Genomic DNA, 24,881 nt, shown 5'->3' on the forward strand with positions numbered 1-24,881 from the left:
GCCCGCCCCGTCTGCCTTTCTTTCTCCCCTTTTCTCTTTTTTCCTTTCCTTTGCTTCCAAGATGGCCGAAGCGGATTCCCTCCCCCCCTTTTAAACGACTTGCCATCTCCCCCCCCTTCTCTTCGACCACCTCCACCTTTTTATACCGCAGCCCCCCCCACCCCAATCCTCTGCCTTTGGGATGGAGTGGAGGGGCATGGGAACCTTGGGGGCTGTTTGGGGGGGGTCTTCGTCCCCTCGACCCTTCCCTCTAGTTTCAGAGGCACTAAGATCCCCCGGCATCCGTAGCTTCATAACTGGAGGAGGGGGCGCTCACCCTATCCCCCTCCCACGCTGGACCCCAGGCATCAGGGATATTCGAGGAGTTGGTGGGGGGGTGCTCCCTGGTTCTCACTGGACTGGAGGAGAGAATAGGAGGAATGGCTCTTAAAATTCTGCTCGGGTCTCAGTATCTTTTACCATAGGGTGCCCCCCAATATAGTGGCTTCTACTTCCCTTCCCCCCAAAGAAAAGGTACCAGTGTCCATCCTCTGCCTATGAGACACTCCTTCCACGGGCTCCGCAGAAAGTTTGACTCCAGGGAGGAGGAGGCGGTCACCCCAAAACTGAGGCCCCATAGCTAAGGGCTTGGGGGGGAGGGAAAGGGGGTTACTTATCGCGATATTTTCCGTCGGTTGTGGTAGAGGGGAGGGGTCTGGAGGGCTGGCCCCTCCCCCACTCCAGGGCTGGAGCCTGGGGCTTCCTCCAGTACCCCCCCCCCAATCTTTTGCCTCCGGCGCGGCGAGCAGTGGGACAAGCCCAGCACTTACCCCACACCCTTTACTGTAAATCCAAAAATGCCCCCCATCTCCCCATTTGAGCTTGGGACTTGCTCTGGTTGTAGGGGCAGGGGGCGTAAGAGAGTAGGGATGGTGTAAAAATTATCCATAAATATTATAGAAAGTGTTGGGTCTTTGCTTTCCTCCTCCCATTCTTTCAGGGTCTTTGTCTTTTTCTCTGACTCTCTTTTTCTGGGACGGTCTGTCTCTTACGGGTGTTCTTAGAGTTGTACTCTGTGTTGTCTTTTTTATGTCTGCCTCCGAGGGGCTTCTGGAGCCCTCCCAGGGTCTCCCCCAGGGTCTTCTCTGTAATTCTGTGCCTCATTCCTTCCTCGTGTTCCCCACATCTTTCCCTAGGCCCCTATTCTAAATTGTGATTTTGCGGGGAGGCAGCAGAAAAATGACATTGATGTAACTTTCCCCTTCTGACCTGTTGGGGTGGGGGTAAGGTCAGTGGGTGGTAGGAGGGGAAGGTGAAAAGGGATTGAAGAAGAGAATGAAGTAGGGGTTCATTCCGTTACTAAAGAAAAAGCGTGTGCGTGCGCGTGTGTCTCTTCTCCCCCCCCCCTCTTTCTCTCTCTCTCTCTCTCCCTCCCTCCTTACCTCCTCCTGAAAGCAAGAAGGCTCTGTCCAAGGTGAAGCTTCCTCCCTGGGGGCTAAGGAAAGATTCGGGATGGTGAGGCTGTCCTTATGGAAACAGGAGGAAACAGAACATAGAAGGATTACTATGTTGGTGTGGCCAGATGTGAAGGGTTTTCTGGGCAAGTGCCTTTCCCTTTCTAAGGTTCTGTTTCCCCAGGGATGGGGGTGTGTGTGTGAGAGAATATAGTTTCTTTTGTTGAGGAGAGATTTGTGTTACAACTTGCCTTGGGTTTGGAGGAGGAGTGCACAAAAGGTTAGTGTGTATATGTATTTCTGGTTATAGTGTATGGATGTCAGGTTCTGTGTGTGTAGACCCTTGCTGAGGAGGGAGTGGATGGGTGTGCAATGCATTCATCTGGCAAGTCGGTGTGCCTGGCTCAGTGTGTGTGGGTGTGTCTGGTTCTGTGTCTCTGGCCAAATGTATATCTGACCATGTCTCCATGTGCATGTGAGAGAAAAAGAGGGAATATGATCGAGTGTGTCTGGCTTTGTGTTTGGCTTTGGGTCTGATTCTGTCTCTGTGATGGGTCTTTGTCTGGTGCTACCCTCTGTTGTGTCTCTTGGGTTTGGCACCTTTCTAGGGGGTTCCCTGGATGTCTACTGACACGATGGCCAAAAGGCAGCTAGCACTGAAAAATTGGAAGGATTGGGAGCCAGGACAACAGTCAACAACAGTCTGCCAGGCAGCCAAAGGGCTGGGCTGTGGTAGAAAGGAATAAGGGAATTATAGGAGAGTCAAGGGACTAAGAAGTCAAGGGCTTCCTCTTTCTGTACCACAGGCAGTGATGGCCAGTAGTGCTAGGGAATGGATTTCTTTTCCATATTACGTGGAGATTCCATATTGCTTCTGCCCAGTATCGAAGGAAAAACTGATTAGGGACTGATTATCTCTCCAAGACAGACCTCTAGGTAGAACAGATAACTACAACTATTTGCCAATAAAATTGACATTCACAAGAAATATAGTTTGCTCAGATTAACAGGACAGGAAATAGAATGCTTCAATAATCCAATCTTAGAATAGATAAGTAAAGTACTATATCTGCATGGCAACAGAGAAGAGTGTAATGGAGCAGACCTTGGGCTTCTGTCCGGTCTTCCCTTTGCCCTCTTGCTTGGCATATGACCTTGAGAATGGATGAGGTGGAGAAAAATTGGAGATTGACCTTGAACCTGCCTTCCTTACCCCTAGATATGAGTATTTTAAAAAGCAATGAACAAATTTGGCCTCAAAGACTTCCTAGTTGGGCAAGTCACTTAACTCTTTGGCTAGCCCTTACTTCTCTTCTGCCTTGGAACCAATACACAGACAGAAGGTAAAGGTTTACAAAAAAGGTATATAGCTGTTGGTGTACTTGGGCAAGTCCTTCGCCTTTTTTAGCCTCAGTTTCCTCATCTACAAAATAGGGATGATAATAATAGTACCTGTCTCACAGGATTTTGAATGACGTTCAGATGAGATAACATGTAAAGAAAGTGTTTTGCAAGCCTTAGAGTGCTGTGTAAACTCTAGCCACGAAAGTTGTCTTGGAACCTTGATGGACTTTAGGGTTTCCACCCACAGGAACCTCAGAGAGGTTACCTCTCTCATTCCCTCACTTGCAGGTGGTACCGTCTATCTCCCATTCTAGACCCACTGGGATTATTAGGTAGGGTAGGAAGGGAGGGGAATGATTATAAACTCTTTAAGAGCCCTGGACTAAGAGCCAAAGTACCTGGGTTTGCTTCTTCTGTCTGCTGTGTACTAGTTGCATGATCTTGGTCAAGTCCCTTTCTAAGTCCCAGTCTCTTCCTTTGTAGGGTGAAGGCGGTAGGACAAGATCATGGATTCTGAAACTTTTTTGAATCGTGGATTTCTTGGGCAGCTTGTTGAAACCTAGGGCTCCTTTCTCAGAAGTAATATTTTTGAGTGCATAAAATAGAATATATAGATTAGGGAGGAAACCAAAAGATAATGAAAATGAAGATGCCTTCCTGCCCCCCCACCATGAAGTTCATCGATCCCCTGAAATCTATCTATCTCAACCCCTTGGGAGGTCTGTGTCCCCTTTAGGTCCCTTCTGGTCATGACCTTGTATGGTAGCTTGTATGACCTTGAGGGTCCTCTTCCGAGACTTTGAGACATCTCTGGGGCAGGCAATTGGAATGATTTTCATTGGAGAAAAGAAGTCAGGGTGAAAGGAGGGGAGAATTTAACTGTCTGTCAGCACCTGAATGGTAATTCTGAACATTGTTGATGCCCAAAGTTTCTTGAGAAAATTTTGAAAAAGATTGAAAACAAGAGAGATTGGTGGAGCTGGGGAACTTTTATTCTTGTGAACTTTAGATCAGAAGAAAGACATTTGAGAGTGGAAAAGGAGAAGGGAATGGTATGGAAAGTCCAGGGCCTTGGAGTAGATGGTCTGATTTGGGGAAAGGGCAGAGAGAGCCCTTCTTCTTTTTACGGAGCAGGGGTTCAAAGGAGCAGTGGTTCTTCACTGACATTCCATTTCTGAGCTAGGTCTTCTGGGTTTGACTTATAGAGCTTTCTGTGAATCCTTATCTTTTCATTTTCTCCTTTTTTCCACATCAGTGCTTCTGTCTCTTCCCTGGTAAGACTGTCAATGTCTGCAATTTTAGTCATGGTACCTCTCTTTCCTCTTTTCCCCAATCCTGGCCCCAACTCTCCCTCTTCCCCCATACACCCATCCTATTGGCATCAGGGGAGAGATTGGGTGTCAGGTGGGTGGGGACCCTGAGGCCCAGAGGTGGGGTGGGGGCAGTGCTAAAGGCACTAATACTAATAAAGGCTCCTGTTTACTGTAGCTCTTGGCATCCTGCCTGCAGGGCTCTGCAGGTAACCATGGAAATCAGGTGAGGGAACCAATCAGCATCCCTTAACTCCCCCCTTCCCCATAGGTAAGTCTGAGGTCCCTCTGGTTGGGAGGGACAGGGGACCTGATGGGAAAGTGGGTGCATCTTCTAGCCTCGGAGGAGGAGGATAAGACCACAGTGGAAGCACAAATGTTCTTCGAGGGGAAGAAGAGGAGTCGTGTTAACAATCCAAGAGCCCGCTTTTGCTTTTGCTTCAGAGGATCAGTCTGGCTGACTCTACCATGTCTCTTGGTCACTTCTGAGCCTAGGAGTCCTCAGCTTAAATGTTAGTGCGCCTGCCTTGACTGTAACTACCTCTATTTGTGCATTTAAGGCAAGAGTCTGTTGTTTTGGAAACATAGCAAGTGTGTGAATGAGGTGGCTGCGTTGGTGTGAGGAGTCTGTAGATTTGTGTGTAAGGGAAGGGAAACCTGTGGAAGTTGGAGCATGAGTAAGATAATGATGATGGCAGCCCTGGCCCCAAAGGGTTACCAGCCCCCCAGCTCTTCAGGTAACTACCACTCCCATTCACACCCAACATAGGGGCAGATATCAACACAGACAGAGGTAGACATGGAGAGTTTATTTTATCTCTCTGAAGACTAGATGAAGGCTTGTCAAGAGGCAGTTGAAAGGGTTCTAGATTTGAAGTCAAGGGACCCAACTTCACTTCTCAGTGGGCAAATCACTTTATCTCAAAGCACCTCAATTTCTTCAAATGTAAAACTAAAGGGTTAGATAGAGAACAGAGGTTCTTAACATGGAGTCCATGGACCTGGCAGGAGGTGTGTGTGGGGGGTATCTATGAATAGATTTCAGGTTTATAAACTTGAATGGGAAGAAGATTATATCTTTACTTTTGCTGACCTTAAATTTAGCATTTTCTTCAACTATGAATTTTAAGGAAAAACATCATTCCAGTTGCAGCTAGCTAGCACAGTAGAGAGAGCACCAGACCTGGATTCAGGAGGACCTGGATTCAAAACTGATTTCAGACACTTTCTAGTTGGGTGACCCTAGGCAAGTCATTTAACCTCAATTGCCTTGCCCTTGCCACTCTTTTGTCTTAGAATGGTCAGAAGTTAAGGGTTTAAAAGGGGGAAGGAAGGAAGGAAGGAAGGAAGGAAGGAAGGAAGGAAGGAAGGAAGGAAGGAAGGAAGGAAGAGAGAAAAACAACATTCTGGAAAAGGGTCCAAGATTTTACAAATTGCCAAAGGAGTTCCTAACACTCACAAAAGTCGAGAACATGACAACGATGAGAAGGAACTCCGGTTTTCCTTCCAAATGTAAATCTTTAATCCTGTGATCTTAGAAATTAATATGTAGCTAACTTGCCAGGAATGGAGTTACTATAGAAATGGTCAAACAGCCAAGATGCTTCTAAGATCCCTTCCAGTTTTTAATCTGTGATGGTTTCCTGTGAATCAGGAAAGGAAGAAAGACAGATGTCAATCTGGGACCTGGGAATACCTTGTGTCCTGTTTCTTTAACCCCTGATACTTATGCGTGTTTTTGCTTCTGAATGAATGTTATCGTGTGTGTGTGTGTGTGTGTGTGTGTGTGTGTGTGTGTGTGTGTGTCCATCTATCCATGTCTAAGTATCTGCACCCTGGTGTGTATGTCTGTATGTCCCTGTGAATGTCTGTGTATCTGTCTATCTTTCCCTGTGTGTGTGATTGTGGGTGTTGCACATGTCTTTTTCTGTGTCTCTTCATGGCTCAGTGTTTCCCTGAGCGTGTGTCTCTTATTTTCTGACTTTATATCTCTCTCCATCTCTTTGTCTCTGGCCCTCTCTGGCTGTATATTTTCCCCTTTGGCTCTCTCTTTGCTCCTTGGGCGCTGGCCAAACTCATCTTTGGAGTCTCTATAGAAACCCCTGATCCTGGCTGTGAATGTCTTGCCCTAAAAAACCAAATGCTATGGTTTTAGAAATCTTTCCTGATTTGGGGGAGAACATGAAGGGCTGGGGAGCAACAGTAAGGGATATGGAGGGGATGACGCCTACGAGGGCTACCCACACCCAATTCTGACCTTATACAATAGGTCTTAGGGCAGGGGTTGGGTGGTTTTCTCCTGTTCACATTTGAGATGTGATTTCAGAAGGGAAAAGAAAACAAATGAGGAGATCTCGAGCTTGAGACTTTTTTTTAAATTATTTTTTCCATAGTTACATGATTCATGTTTTCTCCCTCCCCCCTCCCAGAGTTGACAAGCAATTTCACTGGGTTATACATATATGTTATCACTCGAACCTAAGGAGCTTGAGACTTTGACACCCCACCACCACCATCTGGGCTGAACTCACCTTTGAGAGAGAATCCTAGAACCTTAGCCTTGGGAGGACATTTGAATATCTTTGGGCCTTGCTGCCCCTCTTTTTAATTCCATTTAACAAATGATTAAGTAGCCTATATGAATTATTTCTCATTATTATTATTACATAATTATATATTTCTCTATGTGACTGGTTGTATAGTCAGGATTAGAACCCAGGTCTAGCTCCTGGACATTATTATTGCCCCTACCTATCCTGGGGTGAGGGCATCCCCTGTGGATGCTGGCCATAGCTGTGCTGCTTGCCTGGAGAGATGTAAGGGGAGAAGAACATTCATTGGTGGGAAGTGTAAGTTGTTTTTTTTTTTTTAGGGGGTAGTATTGGTGACTACTGCCCATATAGAAGGAAACTTGGAGCACACAGGTGGTTGTGGTTTTTGCCCACCTGTCGCTGCCTCCCTGCCCCCCTGCCCTGTTTACCTGTAGGGCCTCATGTTTGGCACTGGCTGATAATACAGGGGGCAAAAGAGAAAAACATAATCTTCTGCCTGCAGAGAGCTACTTGTCTGTTGGTGGGGTGGGGTGGGAACCATGCATCCAGGATGCAGAAAGGAATATGGGTACAAAGAAATAAGCTGTGGCCATTAGGGCAGAGGACTGGGGCCCAAGAGGATGGAAGGAGTAGAACCAGAGTATGCAATCAGCAAAATTTTCTGGTAGAAAGGAAGTCTGGAACAGGGCTGGGAAGGGACAGAAGGAACAAAAAGGAACATAAGTAGGGGAAAAAAGGAAGGGAGAGGAGAGGGCAGGGCCTCTGAGAAAGGCATCTGCCAGAGAGAGGGCGGTGTGGAATGGGGGACAGGTTTCGTGCAAAAACAGGAGCTAGGAGAGGAGACTGAAAAACGTGGCAAACCTTAAGTCAGATTGTTCAGTCTGTTGACTGAAGCTGATATTACATGGAATACTGAATTTGGTATCAATTCATTTAGGTTCCTGTCCTGATTCTGCTACTACCTATGAGACCTTGGACAAATCATTTGCTCTTCTGGACCTCAGTTTCCTTCTCTGTAAAATGAAGGTTAAATTAGGTGGTCTCAGAAGTCTCTTCAGCCTTTAAAACAGTGATCTAAGTTTCCTTCCAAATATATAGGGTAGGGTCCCATATCTAAGGGGATGCTTTCCACGACCTACTCTAGGTAGCTGAAACCTCAGATAGTACCAAATCCCAAAAGACAGTTCTTGCTTTAACTATTTTTATTTATTTTTTATTGATTAATTAATAAAATTTTTCCATGGTTACATGATTCATGTTCTTTCCCTCCCCTCCTCCCACCCCCTTCTATTGTCAACACGCAGTTCCTCTGGGTTTTACATGTGTCATTGATCAAGATCTATTTCCATATTTAACTATTTTTTTAAAAGTATTTATTTCTTTAAACCCATATGGATTCCAAGGCAGAAGAACATTAAGGGCAAGGCAACGTGGATGAAGTGACTTCCCTGGCGCATATAGGTAGAAAGTGTCTGAAGCTAGAATTGAACCCAGGACCTCCCATCTCCAGAACTGTTCTCTTATCCATTGAGTCACCTAGTGGCCCTTTGCTTTAACTTTTTTATTTTTATCTTTTTATTTTTAAACCCTTACCTTCCATCTTAATCAATACTGTGAATTGGTTCTAAGGCAGAAGAGCAGTCAGGGCTAGGCAATGGGGGTGAAGTGACTTGCCCAGGGTCACCCAGCTAGGAAGTGTCTGAGGCCAGATTTGACCTCCCATCTTGAGAACTGGTTCTCTTATCCATTGAGTCACCTAGTGGCCCTTTGCTTTAACTTTTAACAGCTATATTAACTTTATTGCTCCTGTCCCCTCTAAAACACACACAAAAAAAGAACCCTCCCAGTGAAAGCAGAACTGACATGGTCGAGGCTGAGAGCCGACCTGTGGGCACAGAGAGAGGAGGCCTTTGTCCTGCTCTGCTCACCCAGCTGCCAGCCTGTGTGTCTGTCTGTCTTCCATCTGTATAGCCTGGGTAACTGGAAATCACGTACCTTTGAACTACATTACTCAGGGCTCCTGGGTAGTGTAGTTCAAAGGTACGTGATTTCCAATTGCACAACCCTCAAGCACCGGGGTCTGACCCCGGCCTCCACGTGGCCTTGAATTGTGTCCTGGCTCGCTCCTTTCCTGCCTCCCTCCTTCCCCGGAACTCAAGATAACGGAAACTTGTCAAATCCAAACTGAGGAGCAGAGAGGACTGCTATGCACATACACACCCCAGCGTATCCATTCATGTATGCGTAATCACGCCTGCATATATGTATGTGTGTGTGATTGTTTATGTGTCCGTGTGTGTGTTTCTGTTGTTGAACACCTCACTGAGACACAGTCGCCTCAGCCAGAAGAGATCTGACACGTTGAAACAAGGGGAAGCCGAGTCAGATTGCTCTGAACAGGGATCCCCAGAAAGACTTCCGAGGGCCTTCCTGCGCTCTTCGTTTCTCTTCCATCTTACCCCCTGAGCTCTTCCTCTCGTCTCGCCGTCTGGCCCCAGAGACCTGAGATTCCCTCTTCCTGCCTTCTAGAGTCTCTTCTGGCTCCGTGTTCCAGGACGGTGCTCCCACGCCGTTAGCCCGGCATCATGCATAGAACAACTCGAATCAAGATCACGGAGCTCAACCCCCATCTCATGTGTGCCCTGTGTGGGGGATACTTCATCGATGCCACCACCATTGTAGAATGTCTGCATTCCTGTAAGTGGGGGACAGGGATGGGGGAGGAAGACGAACCCCTCTCCCTCTGGGTGAGCCGTCTGTGCCAGGGGCTTGGAGAGTGGGGTGGTCCCGGGCTTAGTTTCCGCCTTCAGTCTCATGGGAGAGACACAGTCTTAGGCCCTTGGGGACATCTAGCTTTAATCCAGAAGTGATTCGGGATAGTGGAAAGAGGCAGAGGCCCGGAGGCTCCAGGTCTGAATGAGGGCTCTGCTCAGCAGCCACCTGGGCATGTCTCTTCTTCCCCTCCCTGGGCCTCAGCTTCCTCATCTGTAAATTAAGGGGCATTGAAATGTAGACTTCATGGTGTCTGAGGTGCCTTCCTATATCTATTCCACTGGGTTTGGCCTGAGGGAACTTCTTATGATTCACCAGATTCCAAGATGGCCAAAGCCGAGACAGAGACACTGATGAGTAGGGCAAACTATAGATGTGAATAAAGTAGCTTTCAGCCCATCATGGGAAGGAGGGGATTAAGGAGAAAGGGGAGTTCATCAAGGAAGGCTTCCTGGAAGGAGTGACTTCGTCAACTCTGTCCACCATCTCTCCAGGGCATTTTCCACTGGACCACATTTTATTTTATTTATTTTTTAAATCCTTACCTTCTGTCTTGGAGTCAATACTGTGCATTGGTTCCAAGGCAGAAGAGTGGTAAGGGTAGGCAATGGGGGTCAAGTGACTTGCCCAGGGTCACACAGCTGGGAAGTGTCCGAGGTCACATTTGAACCTAGGACCTCCCATCTCTGGGCCTGACTCTCAATCCACTGAGCTACCCAGCTGCCCCCTGGATCACATTTTAGACCAACACCTGGTTTTAGTCTTTGAGTTCCTGAGGAGGAAAGAAGAATATGTTAGCCAAGCTCTCCCTTTCTCCTTGCTCACCTCATCCCATACATGGGAAGGAAAAGTTAATCCAGAAGGCATAGAAGATGAGTTGGCTGTGGGCTATGCCAGTTACTGACGCCAGGGGTATACAGGTATCTTCCTAACCTCCCTCTGCCTTCCTTCCCCAGTCTGCAAAACCTGCATTGTCCGATACTTGGAGACCAACAAATACTGTCCCATGTGTGACGTACAAGTGCATAAAACACGTCCGCTGCTGAGCATCAGGTGGGGAGCCGGAGGTGGCCACAGGGGACGACATCCCCTCCCTTCCAGTCTCCTGCCCAGGGTTCTTCTTTCTTCCTGATGCTTTGCCCTGCCTGCCCTTCCTTGCCTGGTCACTTTTCTTTTTTGTCCAGGGGACCCTCTGTGGGAGGGGGTGAATCAGGAAAGAACTTATACTGGTGAGGAATACATTCCTGGGGTGGGAGCTGTCATTTAAGACACAAGGACCGAGCGTGTGAAGCCCACGGAAGATGAGTGGCATCAAAAAAGGGGCTTCCGTGGCCCTTGATGTTGAGGTCCCTGAATCCACTTGTGGCATCTTTTCCAGGTCAGACAAAACCCTTCAAGACATCGTCTATAAACTAGTCCCCGGACTTTTTAAAGGTAACGGCCGTCCTCATTTCCTCCTTCCTCGATCCCCCACCTCCCCTATTCCTTGACTGTCCCTGCGCGCCTCACCTTGCTCACGGCAAGCTTCTCTTCTCTTCCAGATGAGATGAAACGTCGTCGAGATTTTTATGCCGCCTACCCCCTCACCGAAGGTGAATGTTTCCCCTCGGTCCTGGGCTGGGGAAGGGTGGGGAAGAGGAAGCCCACGTGTGTATGTGTCAGAAATCTCTCTCTCTCCCTAATTCCCCACCAAGACCCCGTCCCCACCACGGCATGACTTGGGCTTGGTCCTTCCCCACACTGGGCTGAGTATGCCTGCCAAGAAAGGAGACCTGTTGAGTTGGCAAGTCCAGAGCCCTGGGTGCTCCAGCAGAATGTAAGCTAGCTCTCCGAGGGCAGGGACTCTTCTCGTTTTGGCCTCCGTGTTCCCGGCGCCTAACCCTGTGTCTGCACAGAATTGGTGCTTAGCTATTTGGTGAATTAAAATGAGTTTGGGCAAATGGGGAGGAGTGGCAAGCGTGGGCCCCCTTCCTTCTCCCACCGAGGCTGAGGATCCCTCCTCCCCACCTATCCTTCCCCCCATAGTTCCCAATGGCTCCAACGAAGACCGAGGTGAGGTCCTAGAACAGGAGAAGGGGGCTCTGAGTGATGATGAAATCGTCAGCCTCTCCATTGAATTTTACGAGGGTGTCAGGCAAGTCCCTTGCCCCTGCTCTGCTCTGGGGGACCTGGAAGTTGGAATAGGTCAAGATACCCACCTGGGCATGGGGGCTTTTTCCCTGCTCCTTCTTGGAGTGTCTTCATTCTCCCCCTTATCAGTGGGATTTTTCAACTCGGGGTGGGAGTGTTTCTGGTAATTAGCATCCCTGGGCAGGGCCAGGTTGGGGTTGGGAAGGGACCTCCTCCCTCTCCTGGGATTTCCTGGCTTCATTCCTTCCCCCAACAGGGACAGGGAAGAGAAGAAGGGCGCCCTGGAGAATGGGGACGGGGACAAAGAGAAAGTGAGTCCTAGAGGCAGAAAGGGAACGGGAAAAAGAGGAGGGAGTGTGGGATTGGGGAGGGAAGAAAAGGGATTCAGGTAGGTGGTGGGTAGTCAGTGGAGTGGACTGCAGTGTTGTTCTTTTCCCTCCCCCTCCCTTGAACCCTTCTATGCCCTCCCTTCCCCCCTAGAAGACAGGGGTACGGTTCCTTCGATGCCCAGCAGCCATGACAGTCATGCACTTGGCCAAGTTTCTCCGGAATAAGATGGATGTGCCCAGCAAGTATAAAGTGAGTTGGTGGCATTGGGAGCCCCCAGGATCCCGTGATGGATGCTCTGGGCAGGTTCATACCTGTTTCCCTCTTTTCTCCAGCCTGGTTGACCCTGTTGGCTTTTCCTAGTCCCTCTGTTCTTCCTAACCTTGCTCCAAGTTTGAGGACCTTCCATGGTGCTTATTGATACCCCTAGAGGAGGGCTGGGGTGACAAAGATACTCTAGGAGGGGCTGGCCAAGGATAAAATGATGGACACCTGATTTGGGAATCTTCTGTGTGTTCAGAGACTCTGCCCTGGACTCTGTGAGAAGGGATGGCTATTTTGAAAGCAGTAAAACCAAGTTTGCTTTTAGCAAGGTCTTAGTAAACAAGATAAGAGACAGATTGCAAAGAGGTGTCGATAACTGGGGAGGGAACCCAAGGATGGTAGGTACCCGTGTCAGCCCATAGGGAAGCACCTAGTGGAATGCCATAGGATCCTGCCCTGACCTCTGTGTATTCAGCATTTTTCATCTTGTTTCATCAATACAGCTGGTGATGAGTCAGGAGCCAACAAGATAATGATCACTAAAAATGATGGGACCAAATCTAATAGAATGAAATTTAACAGGAAGGGGCAGCTGGGTGGCTCCGTGGATGATAGAGCCCCAGGCCTGGAGTACCTGGGTTCAAATCTGGCCTCAGACTCTTCCTAGTTGTGTGACCCTGGGCAAGTCACTTAACCCCCTTTGCCCAGCCCTTACTGCTCTTCTGCTTTGGAACTTAGTATTGATTCTAAGAGAGAAGGTAGGGGGCTTTAGAAAGGGGGAAGAGAGAGAGAGAGAGAGAGAGAGAGAGAGAGAGAGACAGGGAGAGAGAGAGAGAGAGAGAGACAGGGAGAGAGAGGGAGAGAGAGAGGGAGAGAGAGAGGGGAAGAGAAGTGAGTGGGTGGGTAGGTAAGTAGGTAGGTTGATTATTTGAAGGAACCTTGGGGGTGTCATTTAACCTAGAAAAGAGATGGATGCCTGGCAGGAATATGGTCCCGATGGCTGTCTTCAAGTAAATTTAAAGGGCCAGCCTGTGGAAGAGGCTCCTAAACAGCAAAACTAGGAGTGATGTGAGAGGCAAATTTGGGTTCCACCAAAGAAACATCAAAAATCAAATGTGCCTTCCTAATAATCAAAAAAAAATTTTTTTCCTAGGTGGAAGAGTGGTAAGTGTGGGCAATGGGGGTCAAGTGACTTGCCCAGGGTCACACAGCTGGGAAGTGTCTGAGGCTAGATCTGAACCCAGGACCTCCTGTCTCTAGGCCTGACCCTCAATCCACTGAGCTACCCAGCTGCCCCAATTAAAAATATTTTTAAAAAGAAGGTAGAATGGGAACAGCTAGGTGGCTCAGTGGACTGAGAGCCAGGCCTACAGACAGAAGGTCTTGGGTTCAAATAGCTGTGTGACCCTGGGCATGTTACTTAGCCTCCATTGCCTAACCTTACCGCTCTTCTGCCTTGGAACCAATATACAGTATTGTTCCAGACAGAAGGCAAGGGTTTTAAAAAAAAAAAAAGGTAGAATGAGTGACCTCACTCTGAGGTTCATTTAAACTCAGAGATGCTCATTCTTTTTTAAACCCTTCCTCACTTTATTATTGGTTCTAAGGCAGAAAAGCAGTAAGGGTTAGGCACTGGGGGTTTAAGAGACTTGCCCAAGGTCCCACAACTAGGAAGTGTCTGAGGCCAGATTGGAACCCAGGACCTCTCATCTCTAGACCTGGCTCTTTCCACAGTACCACCTCGCCACCCCCAGAGATGCTGATTCTAAGCTACCTTTTCCCTCGTTCCTCCTGAGGGAAAGACTAGTGAACTTCTAAAGAGCCCACCTCAACATTCATGCCGTTTTCCCCTCCATCTCTCCCTCACGGGAGGGGTGTCCTTTCCCCAGGTGGAGGTGCTGTATGAAGACGAGCCTTTGAAGGAGTACTACACCCTCATGGACATCGCTTACATTTACCCCTGGCGACGGGTGAGCCTTGGGGATGGGGGGGAGCGTGGGGTGGAGGCAGGCAGGGCTGGGCTGATCCTCTCCACCTGAGCCCAGTTCTTCCTTTTGCCCATGTTCTCGGGGTGAGGCCTGCGGCAGACGGGTCTTTTGCCCCTGACTGTCCCCTTCCTTGCCTGTCTCTCCCGGATCCTCTCCCCGGCCCCTGCAGAACGGCCCTCTCCCCCTCAAGTACCGAGTCCAGCCGACCTGCAAGCGGCTCCCGCTGCCTTCTGCGCCGGCCCCTTCAGAAGGCACCAACACCAGCGGGGCTTCAGAGTGCGAGTCGGTCAGCGACAAGGCCCCCAGCCCCGCCACCCTGCCCGCCACCTCCTCCTCCCTGCCCAGCCCAGCCACTCCTTCCCACGGCTCCCCCAGTTCCCACGGGCCCACGGCCACCCACCCAGCCTCTCCCAGTCCCTCCTCTGCACCAGGGGGCACCGCCACCGCCACCGCCACCAACGGCGGCACCTCGAACTGCCTGCAGACACCGCCATCTACCAGCAGGGGGCGCAAGATGACTGTCAATGGTACCCCAGTGCCCCCCTTGACCTGAGGCCCTGTTTGGGCAGCCTCACCTCTCCACCCTTCCCTCTTTTTCTTGATTTCTCCTCTGCCCTCCTGGACCCATGCGCTCTCTACCTCACCCTCGGGGGTAGAGGGGCAGGGGTTGGGTTTTATAAATAAATCTATCTATATCTATATATATATGTACATAGGAAAAGCCAAATATACATACTTATTTTCTATGGACCAGCCAGATTAATTTAAAAGCTGCAGGAAACAGAGACCTTACATGTATGTGTGTGCCGGTGCGGGTGCGGATCTGTGCGTTTGGGTTTTCTTCATTCATTTTTAAGGGAACTGCATGACTACTCTGGCTCTTTCCCCTTTTCCATGGAACACTTGAGGCGGAAAGGGGAAGAGAATGAGGGTCTTTGGGGTTGGCTCTGCCCCGGCTTCCTGCTCTCCCCTCTCTGTAAGGAATGGGCAGAGGGGCGGATCTGGTTCCGTTTGGGGCTCCCCTCCTCCAGGCCCTCAGAGCTCTAGGTAGACCCGGGTCCTTCGAGGAGAGCCCCTGCCTCCCCGGGGATCGGAAGCTGCCTGTGGTCTGAGGTGGCCTCTAGGGATGGGGTGAGGCTGGGGAGGGGAGGAAGGGGTGGGGAAGAAGGTGGGGAGAGCTCGCAGCTTCTCCTCTCATCCGTCCTTCATGGCTCCCGCCCACCCCTGTGCATAATGTTGGGAGCATTTCTCAGACAGTGCCTTTTGCAAATGCGGTTTGTCCTTCGGTTCTGAGGGGGGAGGCTTGGAGAGGTGTGGGGTCAGTCATCTCCTCACCTCTCCCCTTCCTCCCCTCTCCCAGCCTAGTAGCTTCTGTGCATAGATTAGATTATTTTTCCTTTTGTTTGGGCCCTTTTTTGGCATTAATCTTGCTGAAGGAGAGAATTAGGGGAGAGCAGGGGCAGGAAAAGGGGTATTGGAAGCTCCTGAACCGAACCACCTGGAAGTTTTGCCAGTGTGGACACACTTCCCCTTCCCCCCACTCCCCATTCCCCTTTTGCAGGCGGGGGTTAACTGAGGCTGCAAATGAAGTCCACATTTGGGACTTTGTGTGAAGAGGGCACTTGAACCTCACACAAGCACACTGACCCCAGTCTTGGGAAAGGGTCCTGGGAGGGTCAGCAGCCCCCCTCCCCCCCAGGGGCCCCGAGTTCAGGACAGATGTAAAGGGGGATCTCAAAGCACAAGACAAAGGTAGGATTCCCAGAGTCCCTCTTTCCCCAGGGCTGTTCCCTGCAGATTGAGCAGATACCTTGTGTGTGTTGGGGCGGGGGGGGGGGGGCAGCCCCATCGATGGCTGTATCACTAGTTACAGGGCTCTGATTCTCCCCCAGCATCCCCAGCTTGGCCCTGTCACTCCTGTAGTGTAAATAGTGAGAAGGTGGGATGGGGTAAGGAGGCAGGGCAGTGATCCCTGACTCTCCTGTAGGGGTACAATCAACCAAATGGCTTTTGTCAGTGTGCATCCTGTCCTTGTTGCGGGTCCTGTGATCTGTGTGTTCCCTCCCTCCTTCCCCCCACCCTGCCTTGGCGTTTGTACGACTAATCAGCTTTGTAATAAATGCTGCAGATTCTCCTTGGGCCTTTGTATGTTTTTTGGTGGGGAGAGGGCTTATAATGGGGATCCCATCATTAAATGGGGGGCTTTTAACCTTCAACCCACTTCCCAACCTCAAGCTAACATCGCTCTTGTCTCCTCTGAACCCCTCAACAATCAATCAGAGCAGCTGTCCCTGTTCCCCTATGGAATCCCTGGAGAATTTACAGAAACTTCTTTATAAGGTTTGCAAAGCACTCTGGTTAGAAATGGAGAACTGAAAGGACCTCACTAGGGTCTGATCTCATTTTACAGATGAGGCGATCGAGGCCCAGAGGTCAAGAGATTTACTTGGGGTCACACAGCTAGCTAGAAGCCCATATGGGGTTCAAAACTAGGTCCCAAGTTCATTGTTCCATCCAGGCCGCCGTCATGCTCTTGGCCTGGCCTCCCAACAGTCCCCAGAGGTGGCAATGACTAAGCCATAGGGGATTGTCTCTGACCAATGGGGAAAAGGGGACAGGGTTGGGGGACCTTGAAACCATTATTATAATTATAAGTAGTATTCCTGCAGGGGCTAGAGTAAAGCCTTGGAGTCAGGAAGACTCATCTTCTGAATTCAAATTTGACCTCAAACACTTACCAGCTGTTTGACCTTGGACAAGTCACTTAACTCAGTTTGTCTCAGTTTCTTCATCAGTAAAGTGGGCAGGAGAAGGAAATGGTAAACCACTCCAGTATCTTTGCCAAGAAAACCCCAAATGATGTAACTCGGACAAGTATTTGGTTCCCCCATCCCAAGGAAAATACATTCTAACAAGCCTCAGTTTCTTCCTATGTCAAATGAGAGGCTGACATCTATTGTTAGGAAGACCTTAAATGGGGAGAGATCCTGGAAACAGATCTCATCTGCTCATGTTAATGAAAAAAAAATTAGAGAATTAAGAAAAAGCAACACATTGAGAAAAACCATTACTAGGTATTTTTAATGGTGCCAGATGGGGATGAATACCCGCTCCTGGGTCCTAGGCTGTGGGGGAGGGGACCAGGGACCCTTACACTGACCAACCAGGTCAGGAGATCAAATCCAGGGGGAGACACCCACTGTCTCCCACCTTTGGAGGAGATGTGTGCAGAGTCCAGATCCAGGTGTGGAGCAACATCAGGGACTCAGGAGGATGGAACAGTGTGGCATTCAGGTCCTCAGAAATGGGCAAGCCCTCCAAGGTGCCCTGGAAGGAGGCTCCCATGTCACAAGAGCTGTTCTAGCCCAAACCCAAGCCTTCAGGGTAAGATACTGATCAGAGTGGGGAGCCCACTTGGGCACACTGTATTTTGTCACTCTTGTGAGTGCCATCACAATACGGGGGTTTCTGCGTGGCCTTGCAGGTGCAAAGAGACACTGTACGGTTTTCTTTAACTTTGAACCAGAGAGGGAACAGGCCCGTTCTCTGGAAGAGGTGGGAGCCATCACAGAAGGGCTGTAGGGAGAAAGAAGGTTATAAACATAACTCAGGACCCATGTTTGCAGGTCGATGTCTCAGTCTGAGCAGGGATGGAGAGGGAGATGCAGAGTGGGAAAGAAACCCCAACTCAGCGCAAAGGAGCCATCCAGCAAGTCAAGATGGGAAAGGTGCCTGGGGATGGCTTCCCTGGGAAGACTGAGTTGTATTCTCAAGGGCAGGGGAAGGAAAAGGAATTGGTAAGAAAGGGGGAGATTAGGATGGTTAGGTCCCAACAAAAATGGGACCAGTTTGGGAGTGACCTCTTCCTTTCCCCCTGACTTTCAGAAAGGTTTTCCTAGGGTAGGGAAGGTGGAAGAGCCTTGGAGCCCCAAGCGAGAGAGGGCAGCCAGGGGAATGGTCCCACAGGATACCAGGGATGCCCCCTACCCAACACCCACTCTTTCCCCCCCTTCTATTTTCAAGTTTATTAATTCTGAAATTCCTTTATCTGACCACAATCTATTGTCATTTCACTTTTCTTTCTGCCCTGTAATCTCTAATCCTGTTCTTTCTTCACACAATGACTTCAGTCCTTCTATTCCTTTCTTTTCCAGACCATCCCCTCTGTACCAGCTGCTCTCCTCCTTTCACTTTTTTGACCTTTTGGTCAACAAGTTTTACTCTACTATTCCCTTAAGTGTCTTGTGCCCTTATTTTATCACTGACCCTTCCATGCCAAGTCTCAATCTTGGATCACTTCCACCATTCATTGTCTTTATTCCTATATATATGCTGCTGAATGAAGCTAAAGAAAATTGTCACCAACACCCACTCTTAGGGAGAATCCTACCTGGTTCTTACTTCGGCCACACACACACCACTTATATCTTTTTCCTCCTTTCAGCTCTACTTTGATGGGGGTTTTCTGAGCAATCAATGGCTTCTTTCTTGGAATCCACTTCCCCTATGGATAAAGGGGGAATAATTAGTCCTTAATTAATCATCTTTATACAAAGCAGGGCTTTTTAAAAAAACTTTTAATTTATTGAGGGTTTTTTTCATTTATTTTTCTCCTTTCCAAACCACTCTCCCACTGGGGGAAAAAACCTTAAAACAAATATGCATAATTAAGCATAATGAATTCCTGTGATAGCCACGTCAAAAGATGTGTCTCATTCTTCATATTAGTCTATCATCCCACTGTCAGGAGATGGGTAGCATATTTTCACATTGGTCCTCTGAAATCAGGTTTAGTCATGGTTCTGAGTCTTTCAAAATTTTAAAAAATTTTTATAACAAAAACTTCTGACAAAGGTCTAATTACTCAAATATATAAAGAGCTAAATCAATTGTACAAAAAAACAAGCCATTCCCCAATTGATAAATGGGCAAGGGACGTGAACAGGCAATTTTCAGATAAAGAAATCAAAGCTAACAATAAACACACGAAAAAGTGTTCTAAATCTCTTATAATTTGAGAAATGCAATCAAAACAACTCTGAGGTACCACCTCATACCTAGCAGATTGGCTAACATGACAGCAAAGAAAAGTCATAAATGTTGGAGGGTTTGTGGCAAAATAAGGACATTAATGCATTGCTGGTGGAGTTGTGAATTGGTCCAACCATTCTGGAGGGCAATTTGGAATTATGCCCAAAGGGCTTTAAAAGACTATCTGCCCTTTGATCCAGTCATACCACTGCTGGGTTTATACCCCAAAGAGATCATAAGCAAAAAGACTTATGCAAAAATATTTATAGCTGTGCTCTTTGTAGTGGAAAAAAATTTGGAAAATGAGGGGATAACCTTCGATTGGGGAATGGCTGAACAAATTGTGGTATCTGTTGGTGATGGAATACTATTGTGCTCAAAGAAATAATAAACTGGAGGAATTCCATGTGAACTAGAACGACCTCCAGGAATTGATGCAGAGTGAAAGGAGCGGAACCAGGAGAACATTGTACACAGAGACGGATACACTGTGGCACAATTGATTGTAGTGGACTTCTGTACTAGCAGCAATGCATGACCCAGGACAATTCTGAGGGACTTATATGAGAAAGAACGCTTTTCACATCCAGAAAAAGAACTATGGGAGTAGAAACACAGAAGAAAAACAACTGCTTGATCACATGGGTTGATGGGGATATGATTGGGGATGTAGACTCTAAGTGATCACCCTGGTGCAAATATTAACAATATGCAAATAGGTCTTGATCAATGACACATGTAAAACCCAGTGGAATTGCACGTTTGCTATGGGAGGGGGGGTGGGAATAAAGAAGGGAAGGAATATGAATCACATAACCATGGAAAAAATTTCTTAATTACTCAATAAAATAAAATTTAAGTCAAAAATTTTTTGCCAGGGGCAGCTGAATGGCTCAGTGGATTGAGAGCCAGGCCTAGAGATTCTAGGTTCAAATCTGGTCTTAGACACTTCCTAACTGTGTGATCCTGGGCAAGTCACTTAACCCCCATTGCCTAGCTTAGTGTTGGCAAAGACATGGCACACGTGCAGACAGCACCTGGGGAACTACTCCAATCCCCCCTCTTCCCAGCGCCAGAGGACATTTTTTGCATGCCACCCCCACTCTGTCCAGCCACACAAAGCAAGCACTTTTCCCCACAACTCTCTCCAGTAAAATATGGGCTCATAGACAGCTTGAATTTGCCCTCTGGGCACTCAAACTTGGAAAAGGTAAGCAATGAAGGCCTAGCTCTTACCACTCTTCTGCCTTGGAACCAAAACACAGTATTGCTTCTAAGAGGGAAGGTAAGGGTTTTAAAAAAAAATTGTTTGTTTTACACAGAAAAAAAAACTGATTTATCACTTGTTTATATGGGCATATGATTTGGGGTTTTGGTTTTAAAACATTACTCTCACAAACATGAACAATAAAGGTTTTGAGGAAAGGGAAGAGGGGAGGGAAAGAACATGAATCATGTAACCATGGGAAAAATATTTAAAAATTAATTAAATTTAAAAAATGTTTTAAACTCTTACCGTCCATCTTCGAGTCAATACTGTGCATTGGTTACAAGGCAGAAGAGTGGTAAGGGTAGGCAATGGGGGTTAAATGACCTGCTCAGGTTCACACTAGGAAGTGTCTGAGGCCAGATTTGAACCTAGGACCTCCCAACTCTAGGCCTGGCTCTCAATCTATAATTATTTGTTTTAAAGGATTGTTATTATATAATTTTCACCTGGGGCCCATAAACTTGTTTTTTATCTTAATTTTTTCTAAATTGCTATATTTTTTCCAATTACATGTAAAAGCTATTTTTGACATTTCTTTTTTAAAATTTTGAGTTCCAAATTCTTGACCTCCCTTTTTCTGCTCCCTTTTCCTTGAGAAGGCAAGACATTTGATATAGATTATACCTGTGCTGTCATGCAAAACCTATTTCCATATTGGCCACATTGCAAAAGAAAACAGAACCCCCAAACCTAAGAAAAGTAAAGTTAAAAAAAAAAGCATGCTTCAATCTACATTCAGGACCCCCCAACCCCCCACCCCAATCAGTTATTTCTCTGGAGGCGGATAGTGTTTTCTATCAGGAGTCCTTTGGCATTGTCGGATCACTGCATTGCTGAGAATAGCTAAGCCATTCAAATATTACTATTACTTGGTACACTGTTCTCCTGGTTTTGCTTACTTCATTTTGCATCAGTTCATGTAAGTGTCTCTAGTTTTTTTCCTGAAATCATCTTGCCCATCATTGCTTATATAGTATATAGATTCCATCACAATCATATATCCCAACTCAGTCCCCAGTTGATGGGCATCTCCTCCATTTCCAATTCTTGGCAATAAAAAAAAAGTGGCTATAAATATTTTTTAACAAATAGGTCCTTTTCACCTATTTTTGATCTCTTTGGGATATAGACCTAGTAGTAATGGTAATTGCTGGGTCAAAGGGTATGCACGGATTTATTTATTTGTTTGTTAGTTTTTTAACCCTTACCTTCTGCCTTAGAATCACTACTATGTATTGGTTCCAAGGCTGAAGAGTGGTAAGGGCTAGGCAATGAGGATGAAGTGACTTGCCCAGGGTCACACAGCTAGGAATTGTCTGAGATCATATTTGAACCCAGGACCTCCTATCTCTGGGCCTGGCTCTCAATTCCCTGAATCATTTAGCTGCCCCCCGTGCATGGATTTATTTCAGCATAATGAACTTAAAAAAAAAGTTTGAAAATTATTTTTGGCTTCTTTTGTATTCCTATGTAGTTCATAAATTGAAAAAATATTCTGAGTAAGGCTTTACTAGCCTGTCAAAGGAATCACTGACACCCCCAAAAAGGATAAAAACCTCTGATTTTCATTTGTTGTTCAGGCATTCCAGTCATTTCCAACTCTTCATACCTCTGTTTGGGGTTTTCTTGGCAAAGATCCTGGAGTGGTTTGCCATTTCTTCCTCCAGTTTATAATTTATAGATGAGGAAACTGAGACCAACAGAATGAAGTGACTTGCCGAGGGTCACCCAGCTAATTAGTGTGTGAAGCCAAATCTGAACTCATGAAGATAAATCTTCTTGACTCCAGGCCTGTGCCACCTGGCTGCCCAAGAACCCCTGATACAGAGCTTTAAGGTATACTTTATTTGCATTATATAACATCGTCATCATCACAGAAACCCTGTGAGCCAGGCATTTCACCATCCTCATTTTTATAGATGAAGAACCTAAGGTGCAGAGTATGTATCTGAGATGGAAACTGCATCCGCGTTTTTTCTAACTAAATCCAGGATTCCAGCCATTATTACAAGCTACTTCAAGGGAAGCATGACAAGACCTGTAATCCTATGATCTTCTATGAAAATCTATGATTTTCCTCTCTTATTAAATGTGTGTGACCCACTGCCCCTGGGAGGCCAGAGATAATTCCCCTACATTGATATGAAATGGGTCACTGGGGTCCAGAGAAGATCAGTAATTAAGCCTCAGGGCATTCAATGAGCAATGATTATCCCTATGACCCATGATACAGATGGGAATGCTGAGATCTGCTAAATCCCCAAGGGCAACTGGTTCAACTTTCATCAACTGACCTGGGGACTCATTCCCCAGAACCAGGGAGAGTATGGAGTCCTTTCTTTGCAATATATAGGTCAGCAGCTAGGTGGTGCAGTGGACAGAGAACAGGGCCCGTGAATATAGTCAGGAAGACCTGAGTTTAATTCAAATCCAGCCTCTGGCACTTCCTAGCTGGGTGACCTTGAGCAAGTCACTCAATCCTGTTTGCCTTGGTTTCTTCATCTGTAAAATGAGCTGTAGAAGAAAATGACTAACAACTTATTTACCAAGAAAATCTCAGGGGGCAGCTAGGTGGCTCATTGGATTGAGACCTAGGCCCAGAGATAGGAGGTCCTGGGTTTAAATCTGGCCTCAGATATTTTCTAGCTGTGTGACCATGAGCAAGTCATTTCATCCCTGTTGCCTAGCCCTTATGGGTCTTCTACCCTAGAACCATTACAGAATATTGATTCTAAGATGGAAGGTAAGGGTTTTTTTAAAAAGAAAGAAAACCTCAGAGAGGGAAAAAGAGAGAGGAAAGAAACAGAGGTAGAGGGAAAGAGGGGAAGGAAGGAAAGAAGGAAGGAAAGAAGGAAGGAAGGAAGGAAGGAAGGAAGGAAGGAAGGAAGGAAGGAAGGAAGGAAAGAAGGAAGAAACGAAAGAAGGAAGGAAGGAAGAGAACTTCTATCCAAGAGAATTCATTTTGTTATTCACCAGTGTAATTTAGCATATTTAGAACCTTCCACATGCATGATTCAGAAAAGATTTTATTGATTTTAGACTAAAACCTGGCTAAATTGCCCAAGGGAGTTGATTTCTGAGCTTGATTCCCTTTTCTTTTCAGAAAGAATCAACTCCAAATAGTGTTTTGTTTTAAGTATATGATTGATCTAATTTATATCACTACTATCTAAAAATTTGTTTTACTTCACAAGAATTTATTAATCTTCTTTAATGTTCATCTGAATGAAGAGACAAAGGACTGCATAACATGACTTGGGTCTCTGTCACTGGTATCTACCCCAATCCTTCCTACTTATTTGAAATTCCAACTTGAAACTCTAATGACATTTGAAAGTAATACTTTTAATTCTATGTGTCATTCATATCTAATCTATCACACATGGGGCCTTCTGGTTTTAATTGATTTACATTTCAGAATTTGGAAGCTCAAGCAGTTATGGACACAAAGTGGGGAAAGAAGGACAAACACACTTATTTTTAGGTGAAATGGAAAAGAAGTTTTCATTTGGGGCAAGTCATTTAACCTCTGAGTTTTACTTTCCCTATGTATAAATGGCATAATAATATAGGGATACCTACTTCAAAGATGTGACATAAGAATCAAATGAGAATAACATACGTAGAAACCTTTAAACACTGAGCAAATACTGTGTTTTTCCTATTAACCTTTAGGTCAACAATTTCTTGGTTTACATTCACTCCATTCTACTTATAACCCTCTGAAACTTTATTCTGGGATCATAGGATCTTAGATCTAGGGCTAGAAGAGACCTTAAAGACTATCCAGTCTAGGCTAGAGATGGATATGCATATACATTTGGGAGTAATCCGAATAAAGATTAATCACATGGAACTCATGATATCAATAAATGAGAAGATATAGAGAGAAGAGAAGAGAGTAATAGATAACCTTGATGAACATGTATAGTTAGGGAGTATGTTATAGATGATGAACCAGCAAAAGATACTGAGGAGTGGTCAGACAGGTAAGAAGAAAACTAAAAGAAACACAGAGCAGTGATGAGAAGGGGGGGGGCCCAGAAAGGAGAAAGTATCCAGGAGGGAAGGGAGAGAGGGAAGGAGAAGGGAACCAGTCTATTATGTGCCACTGTACCAAGTACTTTTACAATATTTCATTTGATCCTCACAACAACCCTATGAATTAAGCCTTATTGTTATCCCCATTTTACAGTTGAGAAACATACAAGTTAAGTGACCTGCTAGTAAATGTCTGAGGTCAAATTTAAGCTCAAGTCTAACTGAAGGCTGTTCCAACACTATTCACTGAGCCTCGCTATAAGGAGATTAAGGAGGATATGGTTTGGGAAAAGGCCATTAGACTTGGCACTTACGTGATCATTGGTAACTTTGATAAGAGTATTCGATAGTAGCTTCAGTTGAGTAGGGATATAGGACACCAGATTGCAAAAGTTCTAAAGGTGAGTTGAGAAGAAAAG

The 24,881-nt window shown here is 46.6% G+C and overlaps 2 protein-coding genes across 3 annotated transcripts in view; one reads left to right on the plus strand and one right to left on the minus strand.

Annotated features, from left to right (window-relative positions):
* Nucleotides 1-9,198: 9,198 nt before the first annotated feature.
* PCGF2 (polycomb group ring finger 2) lies at nucleotides 9,199-15,171 on the plus strand. 2 transcript variants are annotated; one of them, XM_044672899.1, is made up of 9 exons: nucleotides 9,199-9,336; nucleotides 10,368-10,464; nucleotides 10,790-10,845; nucleotides 10,953-11,003; nucleotides 11,437-11,545; nucleotides 11,798-11,852; nucleotides 12,022-12,120; nucleotides 14,022-14,102; nucleotides 14,290-15,171. In XM_044672899.1, the coding sequence occupies exons 1-9, from the start codon at nucleotides 9,225-9,227 to the stop codon at nucleotides 14,671-14,673; spliced, it is 1,044 nt and encodes a 347-aa protein (XP_044528834.1). In that variant the 5' UTR covers nucleotides 9,199-9,224; the 3' UTR covers nucleotides 14,674-15,171. The 2 variants fall into 2 exon arrangements, with proteins under 2 accessions (XP_044528834.1, XP_044528835.1); XM_044672900.1 differs by having other exon boundaries at nucleotides 12,025-12,120.
* Nucleotides 15,172-17,174: 2,003 nt separating this feature from the next.
* The window catches only part of CISD3 (CDGSH iron sulfur domain 3), a 29,483-nt gene continuing 21,776 nt past the window's right edge, over nucleotides 17,175-24,881 (minus strand). Inside the window, exons 2-3 of the mRNA XM_044675106.1 lie at nucleotides 18,511-18,624; nucleotides 17,175-17,696 (exon numbers count right to left, since the gene is read on the minus strand). Coding sequence (XP_044531041.1) covers nucleotides 17,517-17,696; nucleotides 18,511-18,624 — 294 coding nt within the window. The 3' untranslated portion in view covers nucleotides 17,175-17,516. The remainder of the gene's footprint in view (nucleotides 17,697-18,510; nucleotides 18,625-24,881) is intronic.

The sequence above is a fragment of the Gracilinanus agilis genome, chromosome 4 (assembly GCF_016433145.1).
Source record: "Gracilinanus agilis isolate LMUSP501 chromosome 4, AgileGrace, whole genome shotgun sequence".
Classification (NCBI taxonomy): Eukaryota; Metazoa; Chordata; class Mammalia; order Didelphimorphia; family Didelphidae; genus Gracilinanus; species Gracilinanus agilis.